Source organism: Podarcis filfolensis, assembly GCF_964270895.1.
Source record: "Podarcis filfolensis genome assembly, chromosome: 5".
In the NCBI taxonomy this organism is placed as follows: Eukaryota; Metazoa; Chordata; class Lepidosauria; order Squamata; family Lacertidae; genus Podarcis; species Podarcis filfolensis.
This window is the reverse complement of record NC_139608.1, coordinates 82,217,546-82,233,886: the sequence shown is the minus strand read 5'-3', so window position 1 is coordinate 82,233,886 and position 16,341 is coordinate 82,217,546. Positions and strand designations below refer to the sequence as shown.

The 16,341-nt window shown below is 42.2% G+C and overlaps 1 protein-coding gene across 15 annotated transcripts in view; it reads right to left on the bottom strand.

Annotated features, from left to right (window-relative positions):
• LOC310762901 (calcium-activated potassium channel subunit alpha-1) overlaps positions 1 to 16,341 on the bottom strand; it is a 564,221-nt gene that overhangs the window by 145,449 nt on the left and 402,431 nt on the right. For 9 of the 15 annotated variants that reach the window (XM_083614569.1, XM_083614564.1, XM_083614572.1 and 6 more), the window contains exons 16-17: positions 5,917 to 5,985; positions 2,026 to 2,037 (exon numbers count right to left, since the gene is read on the bottom strand). In XM_083614569.1, the coding sequence (XP_083470695.1) occupies positions 2,026 to 2,037; positions 5,917 to 5,985 (81 nt within the window). The remainder of the gene's footprint in view (positions 1 to 2,025; positions 2,038 to 5,916; positions 5,986 to 16,341) is intronic. The other 6 variants (XM_083614573.1, XM_083614576.1, XM_083614577.1 and 3 more) reach the window with 1 other exon arrangement.

The window sequence follows — 16,341 nt, the reverse complement described above, 5'->3', positions numbered from 1 at the left end:
CTTTTTAAATATTTGTTGATCCATGGGCTGTGCCTATTGGTCCATGATAAGACCTGCTTGTAATGTGGCAAACAGCTCCTTAAACTGTGGTCCTTAAAGCAATTAGGGATTATAGGTGTGCTTTCATTTTCGTTTTTACCCTTACCCTCACGGCTTTTTGCAGAACTGTATGGGAGGCATGCACACACATCTCTTTGGGGAGCTGTGTGTCTCCCACCCACTGCTTCTTTCTTTGGGGCTTCTCTGACTAATTTTAATACAGATTCCACATCTTTATATATACACAGGGGGAAAAAATTCACTGTAGACACTGTAGAGAATGCAGACAACAAGGCAGCTCCATAAAGTTACAGATTACTGAAGCTCCATTAACACCAAAGCAGACAATCGCAAGAGTTGCTCCCAGGGAGTTAAAGTCCTTGGTAAGAATGTCAACTGCCAATAGACTAGATCACCTGCTCCTTTAGCAAGAATGTGTCCAAACTTGTTTCAAGTAAAACGGTGTCGAACACAATGTGTTCTCAAACATTCAAATTGTTCATGGTCATTAATTGGGTTAGCCACATAATGCGAACAAATGAACGTTAAGGCAGCACAAAGCTGTTTTATTCTGGGAGCAAGTCGGTGCACTTATTAAACCACACACACTTTTCTCACACTGCCAAGCATGCCTTTACCACGAGGTTAACATTACTGGTAAACAAGAAGCCATATTAAGAGGTGCAACAACTGCAGATCCTTGAAGATGCCAAGTGTTGCAGTAACTTCTCTGCAGTTGGATCATATGAATAATGCCAAACTGACAGGAAGCCACCTCTCTTTTTCGCATATCTACTCCAAATCCACAGGATATAAGAACTAAAAAGAAAGAATGTTACAAACTACACAGAATGATGTAACGAAAACAGGAGCAGGAGGGAGAGGAAGGGAAGAAGAAGGAGGAAGAACTAAGGTTGGGGTATGCAGTGCAAGAAGCAATGAAAATATGTTAAGGTTGAGGAGGTCCCAGTGGGCACCCTCGGAAGTGCAGGCTAGTGAAGCAATAGAGAAGTAAAAGGGATTTGGTAGTTCATGCCTTACTTATTTCAAATCCAAAACAGCAGGATGGCATGTAAGCTCGAGATGGGGCACTGAATATCGGCCCACAAAAGTAGTATGCAAAACATGCCAGTGCAAAGTGTGGAGAAATTAGCCAACTCATTCAAAGGTCCCAGTAAATGGCCTCTCCCATGTTGGTATGAATATGAACATGTAGGACAAAGAGCCACCCACTGTGCATGGATAAAAGAATATAGTTGTTTCTCTGTGTGACACAGTGTTCTCAATTAATCTGACTGAATGTTATATATCCCAAACTTTAAAATGTAAACAAAAAGAAAAATCAACACATTTGTACTTTGTTAATGGAAGGTGAAACTTTAGGACATGGAAATAATACTGTGTACAACAGGTATGCTGAAGGAGGACTCAAGGGATCTCTCAGCAAAGGTGTGAATACGACAAAGACAATGGGGCAGTGCAGAGGTTAATAGACAGGGAGCAGACACTGTGGCAACATAAGGGAAGTACATAAAACAGGGGGTGGGGAGAGTACGGAACAGGAGAGGCAGTTCTCCTACTGTAATAATCTTAGGTACCTCTGGCATCTTAATACAGAAGCCTGGAATCAAAATTTCATTTGTATATATACCCACATGTGTGCATGTATATATATATAGATATAGGTATATTCCTGCAAAGAAGTTAATGCGAGAGTCACAAGAACCAACGAAGAAACAAACTGTTGCTATAAAGTTCTCTCTCCTCTTTGAAACTGTGGGGGGGGGGCTCATATATAGAGATACATATATATATATATGTATGCACACTTGGACGTGTATATACATATATTTACGTGTATATATATGGAGAGAAAGATAGACAAAGGTGTTATCTTCCTGTACTCTTGGCAAGGGGTTAGTCCTGAAGTTAGGAGGAGTGAAGGTAGGGCTGAGGTTGGAAGGAAAGGTAACGAAGAGGGCATACCGCTTTCGGCTTCTGCAAACGACAAGAAAAAAAAATGCAAATCAAACACTTTGGTAAGAAATCAACTGACACCAAAACAAAGGCAAAAAAACCCTTTTATTTCAAGTCCTCCACAGGCTGCAACATGTTTTGCACTTCTTTTTTCAATGAAAAAAAGGTTTTTCTGCTGAGAATGAGGACAAAATGGAGAGACAGGGAGAAAGTTCAACGGAGGAGTAAACATGGGGTGCATGAGAGAAGGGTGTTGATTCTCTTTCCATTCTTACTTTCTTTTGCAAAAAAAGAGGAAAAGTGTGTTGGGGGAGACACTGTCAAAGTTGTATTTGAGGAAGGAAACCGTGTTTTTAGTAGGGTACTGAAATAGCTAGTTACTTGATTAACTTTCCGTCTGCAGGGCTCTTAGATTAGATGTTTCGTTTCTGCATTGGGTTGCAAATGATGGTGCCCTTGAGCCTCAAGGAAGACAAGAAGCAAACTGAACCCATCCACTTGGGAAGCTCAGCAGTGTGGGTCCAGATGACCTAAACTGAAGAGTCACCTGGAAGCCCCCTTTTCAATCAAATACTAACACTCATCCCTAAATGTATACTCCTGCAATCAAGTTCCACTGAATTTAGCTTGTGAGATACCAGAAGGTGACACACTCTGGTCCAGAAGCACAATACTAGTGACTGTGGTGGGATTGGAAGCAGGGGGAGAATCAATATGTATACCACAGATAATGATTCTATTATTATTACTCAGCTGATAAATGTTAGGGTATGCCAAGGCATTGGTCACCAGAGAGCTGGTTTAATGGTTCACACAACTGGCCATAAATTATTGTTGGCATTTCCTAGGCTACTAACTAGAATGGGAAAAGAAGCTTCACCATGGGTTGGGAATGCCTGCTGCTGCAGCCACCTCCAATGTATGTTTTGGGAACTTTGGGGCAGGAGAAACTGGGGGTATAGCCTGCTCCTTTCAGGCTGTGCCATCCTCAGTTCCATTCACCCAAACTCAGGATGCTCACCTATGCAAGAATTCCTTGCTAAAATTCTCACAATACTCCCTTAAGCTTAAAAGGTCAACGGCATGCCCAAATCCTTGGGTGTACCTTCAGGTAGCTCTTTGTACCCTAGCCTTAATTTCTAAGAGGATGCTCTTGATATATATATTTTTTGTCTTTTGTGATGAAAGATTTGTTCCAGTTTCCTTTGAAAATCATGAAAACCACTCTGGTTAACTCAAAAGAAGAGATTGCCCAGTGTGCTACTAAAGAAAGGATGGGGGAAATGTACATTTGATGCGCATGTTAGTAAATGGCAACAAAGGAAATTACTGTGACTATTCAGAGCAGGAATTATTGAATGATGTGCAATGTAATGTATGACATCAATTGTTGAGAATGTGGTATTGGATATTGTAGCAGCTGGGGTGGTAGGGCAGAGGCATCGTCTTGCCACCAGCATCACAGCAGCTTACCTGGACAGGACAGGAGCAAAGCTGTGCAGGTTCTCCAGCAGAAGCGTCAGATTGACTCTGCTGGTGCACCCACACAGCACCAACTTCATCACCGCATTGTGCAGGAAAGATGCAGCAATGCCGTTATTGGGAGGGAAGCCACAGTCAGCTCGACTACTAATGAACAACTCTGTTCAAAATCAAGCATAGACTTTATGTTCGCAAATACATCGTGGGGCTTCTCAATGGCAATATTTATTTTGAAACTGGAACAACTTTCAAGTTTGTGAATTTTTGAAAATAGGATCCCTTTGAAATAAACAGAGATTAGTATTTGACAACATAAAACAAACATCTGGGATCACATACACCCTTTCTACATATCACTTGTCGGCAGTGTTACAGGAGATACGTAGGACCAAACGTGCATGTTTTTGCTCCAAACATTAGTATAACAAAGAGTGCTGAATCTGTGTTTTCGGAGAGTACTTAGGTCACCAAAAAGCAAAACTGATAAGACACCAAGTAGGAGATCAATAATTTCGGGGGGGGGGGTGTTGTCCATTTAAAATGCCAAGGAAGTGTGACAAATTTTGGAACGTTCCTTTCCAATGAATGACTGGCTTAGGTTCACCCTGAACCTAGGAGAGGTTGGTGCACAGGTGAAATAACAAAGAGTGCAATAAATTTCTACTGTAAAACCTTATCAGAAAGCACAGTTTAGTTCACCTGGTAAGCTGTCTTTATCAGACCTAATCAGGGCTGTTTAGAAAACCGATTTCCCTTACTTTGCACTCATCTTTAGCTTTATGAATGTTTGAAAAGTCACCTTCCATTCACATTCATTTCCAACAAGTGCGGCAAACACATTCTCATAGTTTCAGTCCTGTTCTTTCCTTTCTTCTGTGTTGCCCTCATCTTTATTTGTTTACACTGCTGTAAGCAATGTGGAAACCCATGATTTTGCCAATCCCAACACTACACCTGACATGATTATACCACAATCTTTTGTATACAATATATTGTGGGTCAAGACAGGTGAGCTTTCCATAGCATCCCCCCCTCCCAGCTTAACTAGGAAATTATTCAAATTCCAAGGGGGATAACGTAGGTATTTTTTCCTGGGGCTTGGGGTATGTGGAAATGCTGCAGTTGTCCATGTGGGGACAGCTTTAGGTTACCACCTTCTGATTTCACCCCTGCAACTCTTAAAACTGGCCCTGTGAAAGGTAGTGGAGCAACCTAGCTCCATTATGTATTTATTCCATCATTCTATTTGTATGCCTCTTCTCCATATAAATGTGCCCACAGTGGCAGGGGGGCAACTTTTAAGAGGTGTGTGCAGCCTTTGGAGACCAACACACCCATAATCCTTGTTTGGTAAAGGCTTTGCTTAGGCTGTAAACAGCATTTGCCAGTCAGGAAAGCTGGCAATTCTTCTCCCATCTGGATATCAGTTCAAGCAGAGAAAGAATCAAGGGGTCTTAAAAGCTTGCCTCTCATCTGAGGTGGGCTTCTATAAGCCCTTGATGTTCTTCTCTGAGCCTGGCTTGGAAGAAACTCACTGGCATCTACAGTCCCCCACAGACAGTGGAATTGAAAAGCCTTATGGGCAAAAAAGGCAAGAGGACTGCAAAGGTGAAGATGGAAAAAACGAAGCTGAGCCAATGGAACAAATGATCACTGGATAGCATTAAGAAACAAATGTTTGGCAAGGTCCCCCCCGGCCTTAATAATCTGTTTAACTGTGTCGGAAGAGACACTTTCAAAGTGAATTATGCAATAGTTAGCATGGAGCTACATGTAATCTTTACAAGAAATTATTTTCACTGATAACTATACACACATCTATAGTAGCTGTGTATTTACAAGGACTAATCAGAACCAACTGTAGAATTAGTTCAAAGAAAGGAACCTTTTGCAATACTGATAAACACGGACAAACACCGCAAACCAAAACAAAAAACGAAGTAGATGCAATTATATGTAAGATTGCATCAAGATTGGGGTTCTTTTTTGCAGCATTTTATGCAGGGGTAGAAAAATTGATCCCTCCAGATGTTGTGGATTACAGCATGGCCAATGGTGAGGGATGATGGGAACTGTAGTTCAACAACATCTGAAGGGTGCTAAGTTGCTACCCTTGGTTCCTAAATATGCTGTGCATTTGGGGCAGGGAAAAAGAGAGAGAGAGAGAGAGAGTGCGTTTAGCAACAGAAATTAAAACACTGTTCCTTTCAACCATCCTCATGGGAGTCTCGGTCAGAAGAGAGATGGTGCAGCCATTTGGTTGGGTTATGTGAGCTGGTGCAGCGATGCCACAATGAGTGAGATTTAGAATGTTTCCATAGGTATAAAGATCCATTCAAGGGAAGGAAGGAAGAAATATAAGCAGGCCAAGTTATCAAAGGTGCATTAGGAAAAATGGTTTTGTCGACAATGACTTACCTGCTTTCCCGTTGTTCCGACTTGTACTCTATGGCTATCATTAAGAGCTTTAGCTTCGCAAACACCAGCCTGCCAGAAGGAAGGAAGAAAACAGTCACCCTATCATGGGTAAAAAATGAACACTTCTTCATTATAAACGTTACCAAGACACAATTTCAGCTGGAAGTAAAAGGTGACAGCCCTGTTGAGGCTAAACCTGCGTTGGGTAAGCAAAACAACATTGTGCCAAACACTAAGCTGTCAGTGCATGTCTTATTTCCAAGGGAAGATTATTCCACATGGCTGATACAAGCACAATTTAGTTCAGGGGTAGCCAACTTGGTTCCTTTAGATGAGGCTGTACTTCAGCTCCTGCTTGCCCCAGTCAGTGGTGAGGGATGATGGGAGTTGCAGTCAGCATCACCTGGAGAGTGCCATATTGGCTACCCTTGCTTTACATAATGCATCAGCAAGAATCTTTATGTTGTTTCAAGCCAGCTGATTTCATATATATGAGACCAACCATTTCCCATGAAGCCAGTTTTAGAAAACAATGTTTCAAAGTTAGGGGAACACGATGAAGGGGGTTTACATAAATGAAAAAATCCCAGTTTTTTTACACCCTCTTCCGCAGCTTACTGTTCTAATGGCAGCTGCAATAGGGACCTTCTTGAAGGTAGGAACCAACAATAGCAAACATATTGATTCTAATAAATGCTTTTCACCGTATAAGTACTATAGCAAGATTCACAAAAAGTTTTTTTAAAAAGACATTACTCTTTCCTATTTTTTGAAATGCTAACATTTTATTAATGACAGCAGGATGAACACAGAGGACCAACTGTTTCCACCTGCCTAGAAAGAAAGAAATTATTCTAATTTATTATTCTGGGGGGGGGGTGTTGGGGGGGGTATTGAACTTACCACTCACATAAAATAGATTTGAAACATTCTGTATACCTAGTTCACTAACCCCACCCCAAAATCTGCTATTATCATGGAACACACAGATATAAACATGGACTGGTATCGGTATTTTGGAAACTTCAACGCATATAGAAAATAGGAGGCTACTAGAAAAAGAAAAGGCTAGTCACCCCCTTTCCACCTACAGTGCACAGATTAAGAAACTGTGAAAAGGAAACAACACAGAGAATCCAACCATTCCTGCCACCACAATAGCATTAAAACTCCACTTTAGCATGTGGCAGTAGACAGAAGTTCCCATAAAAAACAACACACACCTTTCACTAATTTGACACCAAAGGGGAAAATATCCAAAGTGATGAAATGTCATGAACTGGCAGGACGATAGAGAGGAGGAAGAGGATCCTAGCAAGGGGCGTAGCACACAAGCTGAGGATGGGGAAGCAGAAGTTGGTGTAGGATGTACTCACAGAGTAACAGGCGATGGCGAGGGGATGGGAGTCAGGGCACAGGAACCCGAGGAGCAGGACCCATCACCAGAGCCAGAGGGGCCCCTGGCTCCATGAACACGGCAGGCTCTGATGCATAGGAAGCAGCCAAAGGGACACTTTAGGAGGCTGAGGCAAACAAGGGCCCACAGCCCAGCTCACTAGCTGGCCAGGTGGGGTTCATTAACTCTGGGAGGAGGTGTGTGATTCCTCAAGCCTGAGTAGGCTCAGAACAGGTGAGGGTCATGTGCCTCATCAAGCTCAGGTGCTACAATCAAAAAAGGGAAGCAAAACTGAAGTGCTTTTTTGGGGGGGAGGGGGACTATGTTTGCGCAGGACTGACCTCCATCTACCCTGACCCCTGGGTCAGCTGACCTTTGTGGTCCCTTCAATCCTATGAACCTACAAAATATTAATTTACAGCACATGGATATTAGCTCAATTAAGTAAGCACCCCCCACACTTTTTACACTTGGTGGTTAGAATTAAGGATAGGTGCTGGTGTATAAAGGGAGTGAATTTTCAATCAACCAATTAGAACAGGGGTGGTGGACTGGATTTGGGCCTTGAAACTATTTTTCAAATTGTACTATCAAAATTTTAATCAATGATTCCTTGCACTCACTTTTAATAATTCCTGAGTCGTGCCACCCCAAATGGTGAATTGGTACCAGTTGTGTTGAGCAAGTGTGTTGTTGTTTTTTGACACGATCTATACGTCAGTAGTTTGAAAATAGAATGATGTCCCACAGAACGATGACGCATCTCAAAGGAGAGAGTTCTCAGATGATGGAAGTGCATGATCTGGGGTATTATGATACATATTTTGTGGTGCTGGGTCAAATAAACCATTTAGGCTATTCACACAGCTTTTTGTTCAATAAGGAACTGAGAACCAACTTCAGTATCATTTATTCATTTTTTAAAGACAATGATGACTTCATGGTTACCACCTATATTCCAACTACAGAGGTACAGATCTTGTAAAATAAAAGAAGAAGAAGAATCACATTCAACCTCATTAAGCACACTTGGAACCCATTTTGGTCCTGGCTCATGTTCTCTAAGGAAAGGAAAATAATGTTTCCAAGTTGTAAGAAATAAAAAATATTTCACATTGCAATGTTAAACATCTCTTTTTAATTTTGTGTTTAATATCAACATGAAACTGCTCTGAGAATCTGTCTGGAGATTTGGTGAGAAGTGCTATCGGAAAGCTCTGTTCTGTTACTCCTTTTCTCCCCCGTTTCTCCTTTTCAATGGAGCCAGATGAGGCAAAAGAAGCGCCCAACAGATGCTTCACATCACGATATGGGTGAATGAATTAAAACTCAAGCCAGGCATGATGGAGATGTTTGTTGTGGGAGGCCCAGTAGGTATGGGATTTGGCAGTTCCCCTTATTGGGACATCACCCCCCCCCCAAAAAAAAAACCACAGACAGAGCATGTGGTCTGGGTATGCTGCAAGTCCCAGCACTCATCTTGGGTTCACAGGTAGAGACAGTAGCCAACAAGTGCCTTTTCCTAGAGTAAATTGTTTTTTCAATCTTGACAACCCATACAGGAAGTTAGTAAGAGTAACTTTGAAGCTCATGAACTTTAATGAACTCTATATTCTACTAGGAGAAAATCCAATTGGTTCAAAATAGCCAGGGGTTAGTAACAGGTCTTTTTCTTGCCAATTCCACCCCCACCCAGTACAATTTTAAAAGTGCTGGTATTAGGAATGGGTGATTGCCTTTCTACTAATCGCAAAAGATCTCGGAGTTTTCATGGTGTTCTGTTTGAACATTCAAATAATTACTGTGAAGTGGCTACCACTGCTATCTCCTCCTCCTCTGCTTGCCTTAAGATAAAATATGAACCTTACAAGGGAGGTGGAGGAGGCGACAGCAGTGGAGGCGGGCTTTCCCAAAGGCACATGGAACACAATATTTTCCCACCACAGACTCAGATTTGACTGCAAATCCCAGGATTACTAGTGGGGAAATTTAGTCCGTGTGCCATTTATTGTAGGAACAGGTGCACGTACAGTGGTGCCCCGCAAGACGAACGCCTCGCAAGACGAAAAACCCGCTAGACGAAAGGGTTTTTCCGTTTTGGAGGCGCTTCGCAAAACGAATTTCCCTATGGGCTTCCTTCGCAAGACGAAAGCCCATAGGGAAATCTCCAGGACAGCGGGGAAGCGCAGCGCGTCTTCCCCACTGTCCTCGGACCTCCTCCGAAGGCTGGCAGTGGGGCGGAGAGACCTCCTCCCACCGCCAGCCTTCAGAAGGCTGCTCCGAAGGCTGGCGCCGGGAGGAGGTCTCTCCGCCCCACCGGCAGCCTTCGGAAGGCTGCTCCAAAGGCTGGCGGCGGGAGGAGGTCTCTCCGCCCCACCGGCAGCCTTCAGAAGGCTGCTCCGAAGGCTGGCGGCGGGAGGAGGTCTCTCCGCCCCACCGGCAGCCTTCGGAAGGCTGCTCTGAAGGCTGGCGGTGGGGCGGAGAGACCTCCTCCCGCCGCCAGCCTTCGGAAGGCTGCTCCGAAGGCTGGCGGTGGGGCGGAGAGACCTTCTCCCCGCGCCAGCCTTCGGATGGCTGTCCTGAAGACTTGCGGTGGGAGGAGGGTTTTCCTTCCCACCGCCAACATTCAGAATGCTGTTCTGAATGTTGGCGGTGGGGAGGAAAAACCCTCCTCCCACCGCAAGCCCCGGGAACAGAGGAGAAGCGCTGCGCGCCTTCCCCTCTGTTCCCGTACCTGTCCTGAAGGCTTGCGGTGGGGAGAAAAGCCCTTCTCCGCACCGCCAGCCTGGCATGCGGTCTCCATAGGAACACAATAATTGATTTTCAATGCATTCCTATGGGAAACCATGCTTCGCAAGACGAAAAACTCGCAAGAAGAAAAAACTTGCGGAACGAATTAATTTCGTCTTGCGAGGCACCACTGTATAGACATATCTGAACTCAGTGGGAATAATGTCTATGGCAGAACCCAGTGACACCTCTCATTTCTTCTCTCTCTCTCTCTGCATTGTGAAAGGGTTAGGAGGAAGCACTGGCAGAGGCAACAGTAGCAGGTAAAACCCTCATTGGTTCTGCTTCCTCCATTGCTAATGCTAACTAAAAGTCAGTGTGACTACCCAAGAGACTGCTGAACCCTTCTGCATGCATGCATGCACGTGTGCGCATACACACACTCACTCTCTCTCTCTCACACACAGTAAAACTCTCTGGACACCCTCTGCCACTGCCAAAACGCTAATATGATTTGATTGGCAGGGGAAAGGAGCAGGTTCCTTCCAATTCAATGATTCCATGAGTTTGACTTTCTACATTAATTTTTGCTCCTACTCAGAGCCAATTTGCATGGTGGAAAACTGGCTGTGGCCATGCAACATTTTCATGGGTTATGAAAAAATCTAGTTGTGCAATACTGCAACTCTATATCTGTAGGTAGACAGGCATTCATTCAGCTGAGCCCCGGTTGATTTCACCTCAAACAGATTGCAGGTAGGCAGCATGTGTGGCCCTGTGAAGCAGGCCTTTATTAGGGACCTAAATAATTGGAAATCACTGAAGCCCCAGGATGGTTCTGTGAAGAAGAACTGATAAGCAAAAGACTTGCAGCAAGTAGCAAATCATTTATCTGTATCGTTTTGCCTTGTTAGTAGCCAGCCAAATGACCTCTCTGACTCTGTGTGCGGCAGCAACCTTTTATCAGATGTGCCAAACCATCAACAAAAACTCTGAAGTGATTCCAGTTCCCATTCCTAACCACTACTCAGAGCAGGAAACCGGAAAGGGTAAAATAATAATAAGACCTCCTTCTATTTGCTGCCCTCTCAATTCCAAGAAGATACCATAGATATCCCACTTGACTAAGTAAATGAAATATAATTAAGCTTTATAAATTGGAAGTAATTAATTTCAGCAGGAGGTTGATGGAGAAGAACAAGGCTTGAACAACAGGGACAATGTGATGGTCCGCAGTCTAAGACAGCTCTGAATAGGAACACTTTTTATTCCTTTATCTTGAGCTTCCTGAAAGAATTTACTATCCAGCCCCCTAGGAAAAATTATCTGCTTTATCCCAAATGATCAATGTTACATGATGCAACAGTGCCCTCAGAAATGCTGCTTTTCTATGGCCAGGAAGAACCAGCTGCACAAGATCTACCAGTAGTATGTGTTACCAGTTGTATGTGTTAAAAGGATCTAGGGGTCTTAATTGACCATAAGCTTAGCATGAGTCAACAGTGTGATGAAGCAGTAAGAAAAAAGCTAATGTTATTCTAGGCTGCATCAACAGAAGTATAGCATCCCGATCAAGGGAAGTAATAGTACTAACATCTCTGCTCTCCCTTGGTCAGAGCACACCTGGAATACTGTGTTCAGTTCTGGGCACCACAATGTAAGGATACTGAAAAAACTGGAATGTGTGCAGAGAAGGGCAACCAAGATTATCAAGGGTCTGGAAATCAAGCCATATGAGGAATGGTTGAGGGAGTTGCGTGCGTTTAGCCTGGAAAAGAGGAGACATGGGCTGGGCGATATCAGCTTTTCAACATTGTGATGTATTACCAGCCAAACATTGTGATATAGGGATACACTGTGCTGCTGGAAAGTAGAGGGAGGAACAAGCTGCATCAGCCCATGTCCCTAAATAAAGTTCACAAAGCAAAGAGAAAAACTACAGTATTTTAATCACTTTCATGTTTGGCCAGCTCAAACCTCTGAACTTCCCCCCACTTCTTTTTCACTTGGAGTTGCTCTGAATTGCAATTTACATGTTGGCCCTGATCTTTTCTTTGCTCGTCTTTTTTTTAAGGTTGAGACCTGTGAAAAGCCTTCTGAGAACTGTGCTAGCTTAATCAGAACCCTTCCTTTCGAATTCCTCAGACTTTTTGCCTAAGAAACACACATGCACATTTTGCTTTGCATTTCTCTTCAGGCACCATTTTGGGTGGCAATTTAAGAACCGGATTATCAATCCCTATAAAAGAGCAATATCCATTACAAACTGTTTTAAAGCACGAAAGGCTATTTAAAGTGCTCCATCTCTGTATATTATATCAAAACAGCTTATTATAGGTGTGCCACCATGTGACTAAACAATAGGTACAAGCAATTTATGTTTGTTTTCAAGAACCAAGTACAAGCACATTTTAATGTATTCCATGTTACCATGAAACAAAACACAAATTCCTTGCTGTAATGAAAATATTCATGCTCCAAGCTTGGTGATATACAACACCACATCCTAATTGCCGCTGAGCTTTAATTAACCCGAAGTGAGGAATCATGTTATCATTAAAATGTTGGTTAAGTTTGAGTTACTGCCTCTCTTTAATTTAAATCAGAAAATAGATAATTAAGTTTCCAGATAATCAAATACTTCAGGAGCGTGCCAATGTTTTGGGGGTGCTCCTAAAATTCATTAAAGGCCTCTTTCTTTATCGATTATTCTACCTCAGCACTTGGTACAAATGATAGCCGTAGACTGAACACAGGCATAGCGTAGGCATGTTTTCAAGAACCATATGGAAACACAGCTGCCTTGACAATGAAAAATGCTTTGAGCTTTTGCTCCCAGTGGGTTTGCTTCACGTGAACCATGCCCACTGGGGCATGATTAGCTGCACTGCAAAATGTTGCAAGAATCGTTTGAGATTTTATGTTTAGCAGGTGACATTTTCTGTTCAGATTCATATGAAGCCACGGGGACTGCTCACCAAGTTAATAAGCCAAGCACCAAGCTTTGCAAACTACTGCAAACCCTGCTAATGGTGAGCACATAAACTCACAAATCAGTTTTATACACTGGCAGGGGTGATTAGAAAAAGGATGAGTAGGAAAGCATCTTGTGTATTTCTATACCTCACATCTTCATCCCCCTTCATAACGATGCAAGAATCAGGCCTCCGAAATGATGCTACATGGAAATGAAGTTAACATGCAACTCAAAGAGTCCAAAAGTACCCCCCCTTTAAAAAAGAGTAAAATTGTAATCCTCATATAATTGCTGAGATTCACTTGATTATGTGATGAGAATTTAAATATATGGTATAATTTAAGGTTACCAGACATCCCCGTTTCCCAGAGACAGTTCCCGGATTTACAAATCAGTCCCCATACAAAATCCATTGAAGTTGAAAAGTGTCCCCGGATTCATTGAAAAAAATCTGGTAACCTTATTATGTATAAATTATATTTTTATGTGATAATCTGTATCTCATAGTGAAATAGTTACTAATATGGGAATTAAACACCTCTTTTTTAATATAAAAAATATGGCCAAATCATCAGAAATGGAAATGTATTTGAAACATCTTACTAATTTTGAAAAAACAAAAACACAGAGCAGTTTTATGTGGAAATAAAAATGTTTTATCCAAAGTTTGTCACAGTCTGTGTAGGTTGAAGGCTAAATGGAATGAAGACTTGCAGTGTGAAATAGATGGTGCTTTATTTTCATTGCAAGTAAGAACATGATTTGAGCTACATATTCAAACTATGTTAGCACTAGCATAGCTAAAATCAGCATGCTACGATCAAACTGCTCAAGCCTGGAAACTATGTGTGGCCCTGCTACTACTACAGCCAGACAGAGGCAACCCTGACTGCTTATGATCAATAAATAGCATGCAGGAGGAGAATGGAAAACAGCTGTCCAATAGTTGTCCAACTAAGGATTATTCAGCCAGCCACTATTGTGGACATGAGCCATTACTGATTCGCTGTTCAATTCACTGTTTCCTTGGGTTCTAGCCTCAATTTCTCTCCATGAAAATCTGATCGCTCAAAATAGGCACCTCTACCTATTTACTAGGACAGCAGGTTCCTTCCTGGCAACCTATTTTAGGCAACACCTTTCAGTCTGGGCACTTCCTTCCTGCTCCCAACACACACATATGGCCTGATGCCCTCACATCTGCCTCTATGGTAACCTGATTATGACACAGCTTTGACATTATGGCACATCACACACAATGTTTGCCCCCCTGGATCTGAATGTCATCATCTTTGAAATCTCCAATGACGTTTCAGATTTGTCCAATACTTAATATGACTGTGGTGTTGACTTTGTTTGGTTACACACTGTTATATTTCTTAATGGTTTAAACTTTACTACGTTTAAGAAAAAGAAAAGCAAAAAACTGATTTAACTGAATTTCATTAAAAACACAAAAATAGTTTTGACCAAAGTCTTCCAATATATATATTGATAGTATCTGTATGTATATTATTAATCAATAAAGTTTATATTCAATAAGTTTATTGTACTAGCTAGAGGCCATTTTTTGTATCTTAATATGAATCAAGAGGTCATAGACTAGTTTAAGAACAGTCACAGAGGAAGTCTTTGGTTGAAATGTATTTGGCTCTTTTAATGAAGTTCAGTTCTAATCATGTTAAGCTGATTTACTGTATTGGACAATCCTGAAATTTTTCACTGCACATATTATATGATGGAGATGACAGATGCAGTTTGTCACTTTTATTGAAGGCATTGTGAATGATGTATAGTAATAAACTCTCTGGCATGCAAGACAACTATTGACATAATTGTTATAAACAATTCTCCACCCTCCCCCTGCCACCATAACCCTTCGTTTTCACCATGTGTACAGCTCAGTCACCTGGTTGTAGCTACTCAACAGTTAAATTCCCCAACTTTTGATTAAACCAGGAAGCTTGTCTGCAAGTTCTTGGAAGACTGTAAGTGCCCAGCCACAATCAGAACCAACTTCCACTCACGGAAGAGACATTTATACCTAGATAGCTGCATGTTTGAAATTAAACCCAAGGCTGATGTTCTGCTTGCAGAAGACCTTGTACAATATCTTATGCAAGCATGAGATCCACTATAGAATTTACCTACTAGAGCATCCAAGTGTTTGCACAACAGCTTATGTGGCTGTTTTCATTCCGTAGATGATTATTTTGGTCCAGCTCTATTATAGGTATGAAAATATATGCAATGCAAAGCCTATAATATGTCAGTATCCTAAATATGTCTCAGTCAACACAGCTCTCTTCTTTGTGAAATGTACCTATATGAAAATTAAAATAAGCCTGAACTTGAGGTTGGCACTAATTATTCTTATTTTGGTCAGTTTTTATTATTGTTCATAATGGAAGCAATGTGTCATGTAATCCCATCCTGCAATGACCAGTCCTCTGTGTACTTTGACTTAAAGTAAGTAGATATCAGCATTCTGGAAAAATAAAAGAATGATTCTGTGACCTGCGTGTATATTGCAAAATAATACCCCTCTGCCTGGATTTGCTTAATTTATTCTGCTTCAGCTATTGATGGGAGGAGGTGCTAGGGAGTTATGAAGGACCCAAACCCCACCTGACCCATGGAAATCCTATTCAGCTCACAAGCCTCATTCAAATGTGCACAGACACTTCCAAGCTCATTTTCACAGTGATAGGAGCTACATACCTGCCTTTTTAAAAAAGCAAAAATGGGGAGCAGTATTTCATACCAATTTCTGTGCTTTCATGGTATGTCTACAAAATGTGCAATGTCCTACTTCTTGGAAGATAGCTCTAAGAAATAGATCACAAGTAGTCGCTGTGGGTTAAACCACAGAGCCTAGGACTTGCCGATCAGAAGGTCAGCGGTTCGAATCCCTGTGACGGGGTGAGCTCCTGTTGCTCAGTCCCTGCTCCTGCCAACCTAGCAGTTCGAAAGCACGTCAAAGTGCAAGTAGATAAAAAGGTACCACTCTAGCAGGAAGGTAAACGGCGTTTCCGTGTGCTGCTCTGGTTCGCCAGAAGTGGCTTAGTCATGCTGGCCACATGACCCGGAAGCTGTATGCCGGCTCCCTCGGCCAGTAAAGCGAGATGAGCGCCACAACCCCAGAGTCGATCACGACTGGACCTAATGGTCAGGGGTCCCTTTACCTTTACCTTTAGTCTGTTTCCAAAAAAACCCACTCCCACTTCACATCCATTCTAAATGCATTTACAGTACACGAAAAAAACCTTAGTATTTGAAGATGTCCTACAATGCTATTGCATTAACACTGAACCATGGTACA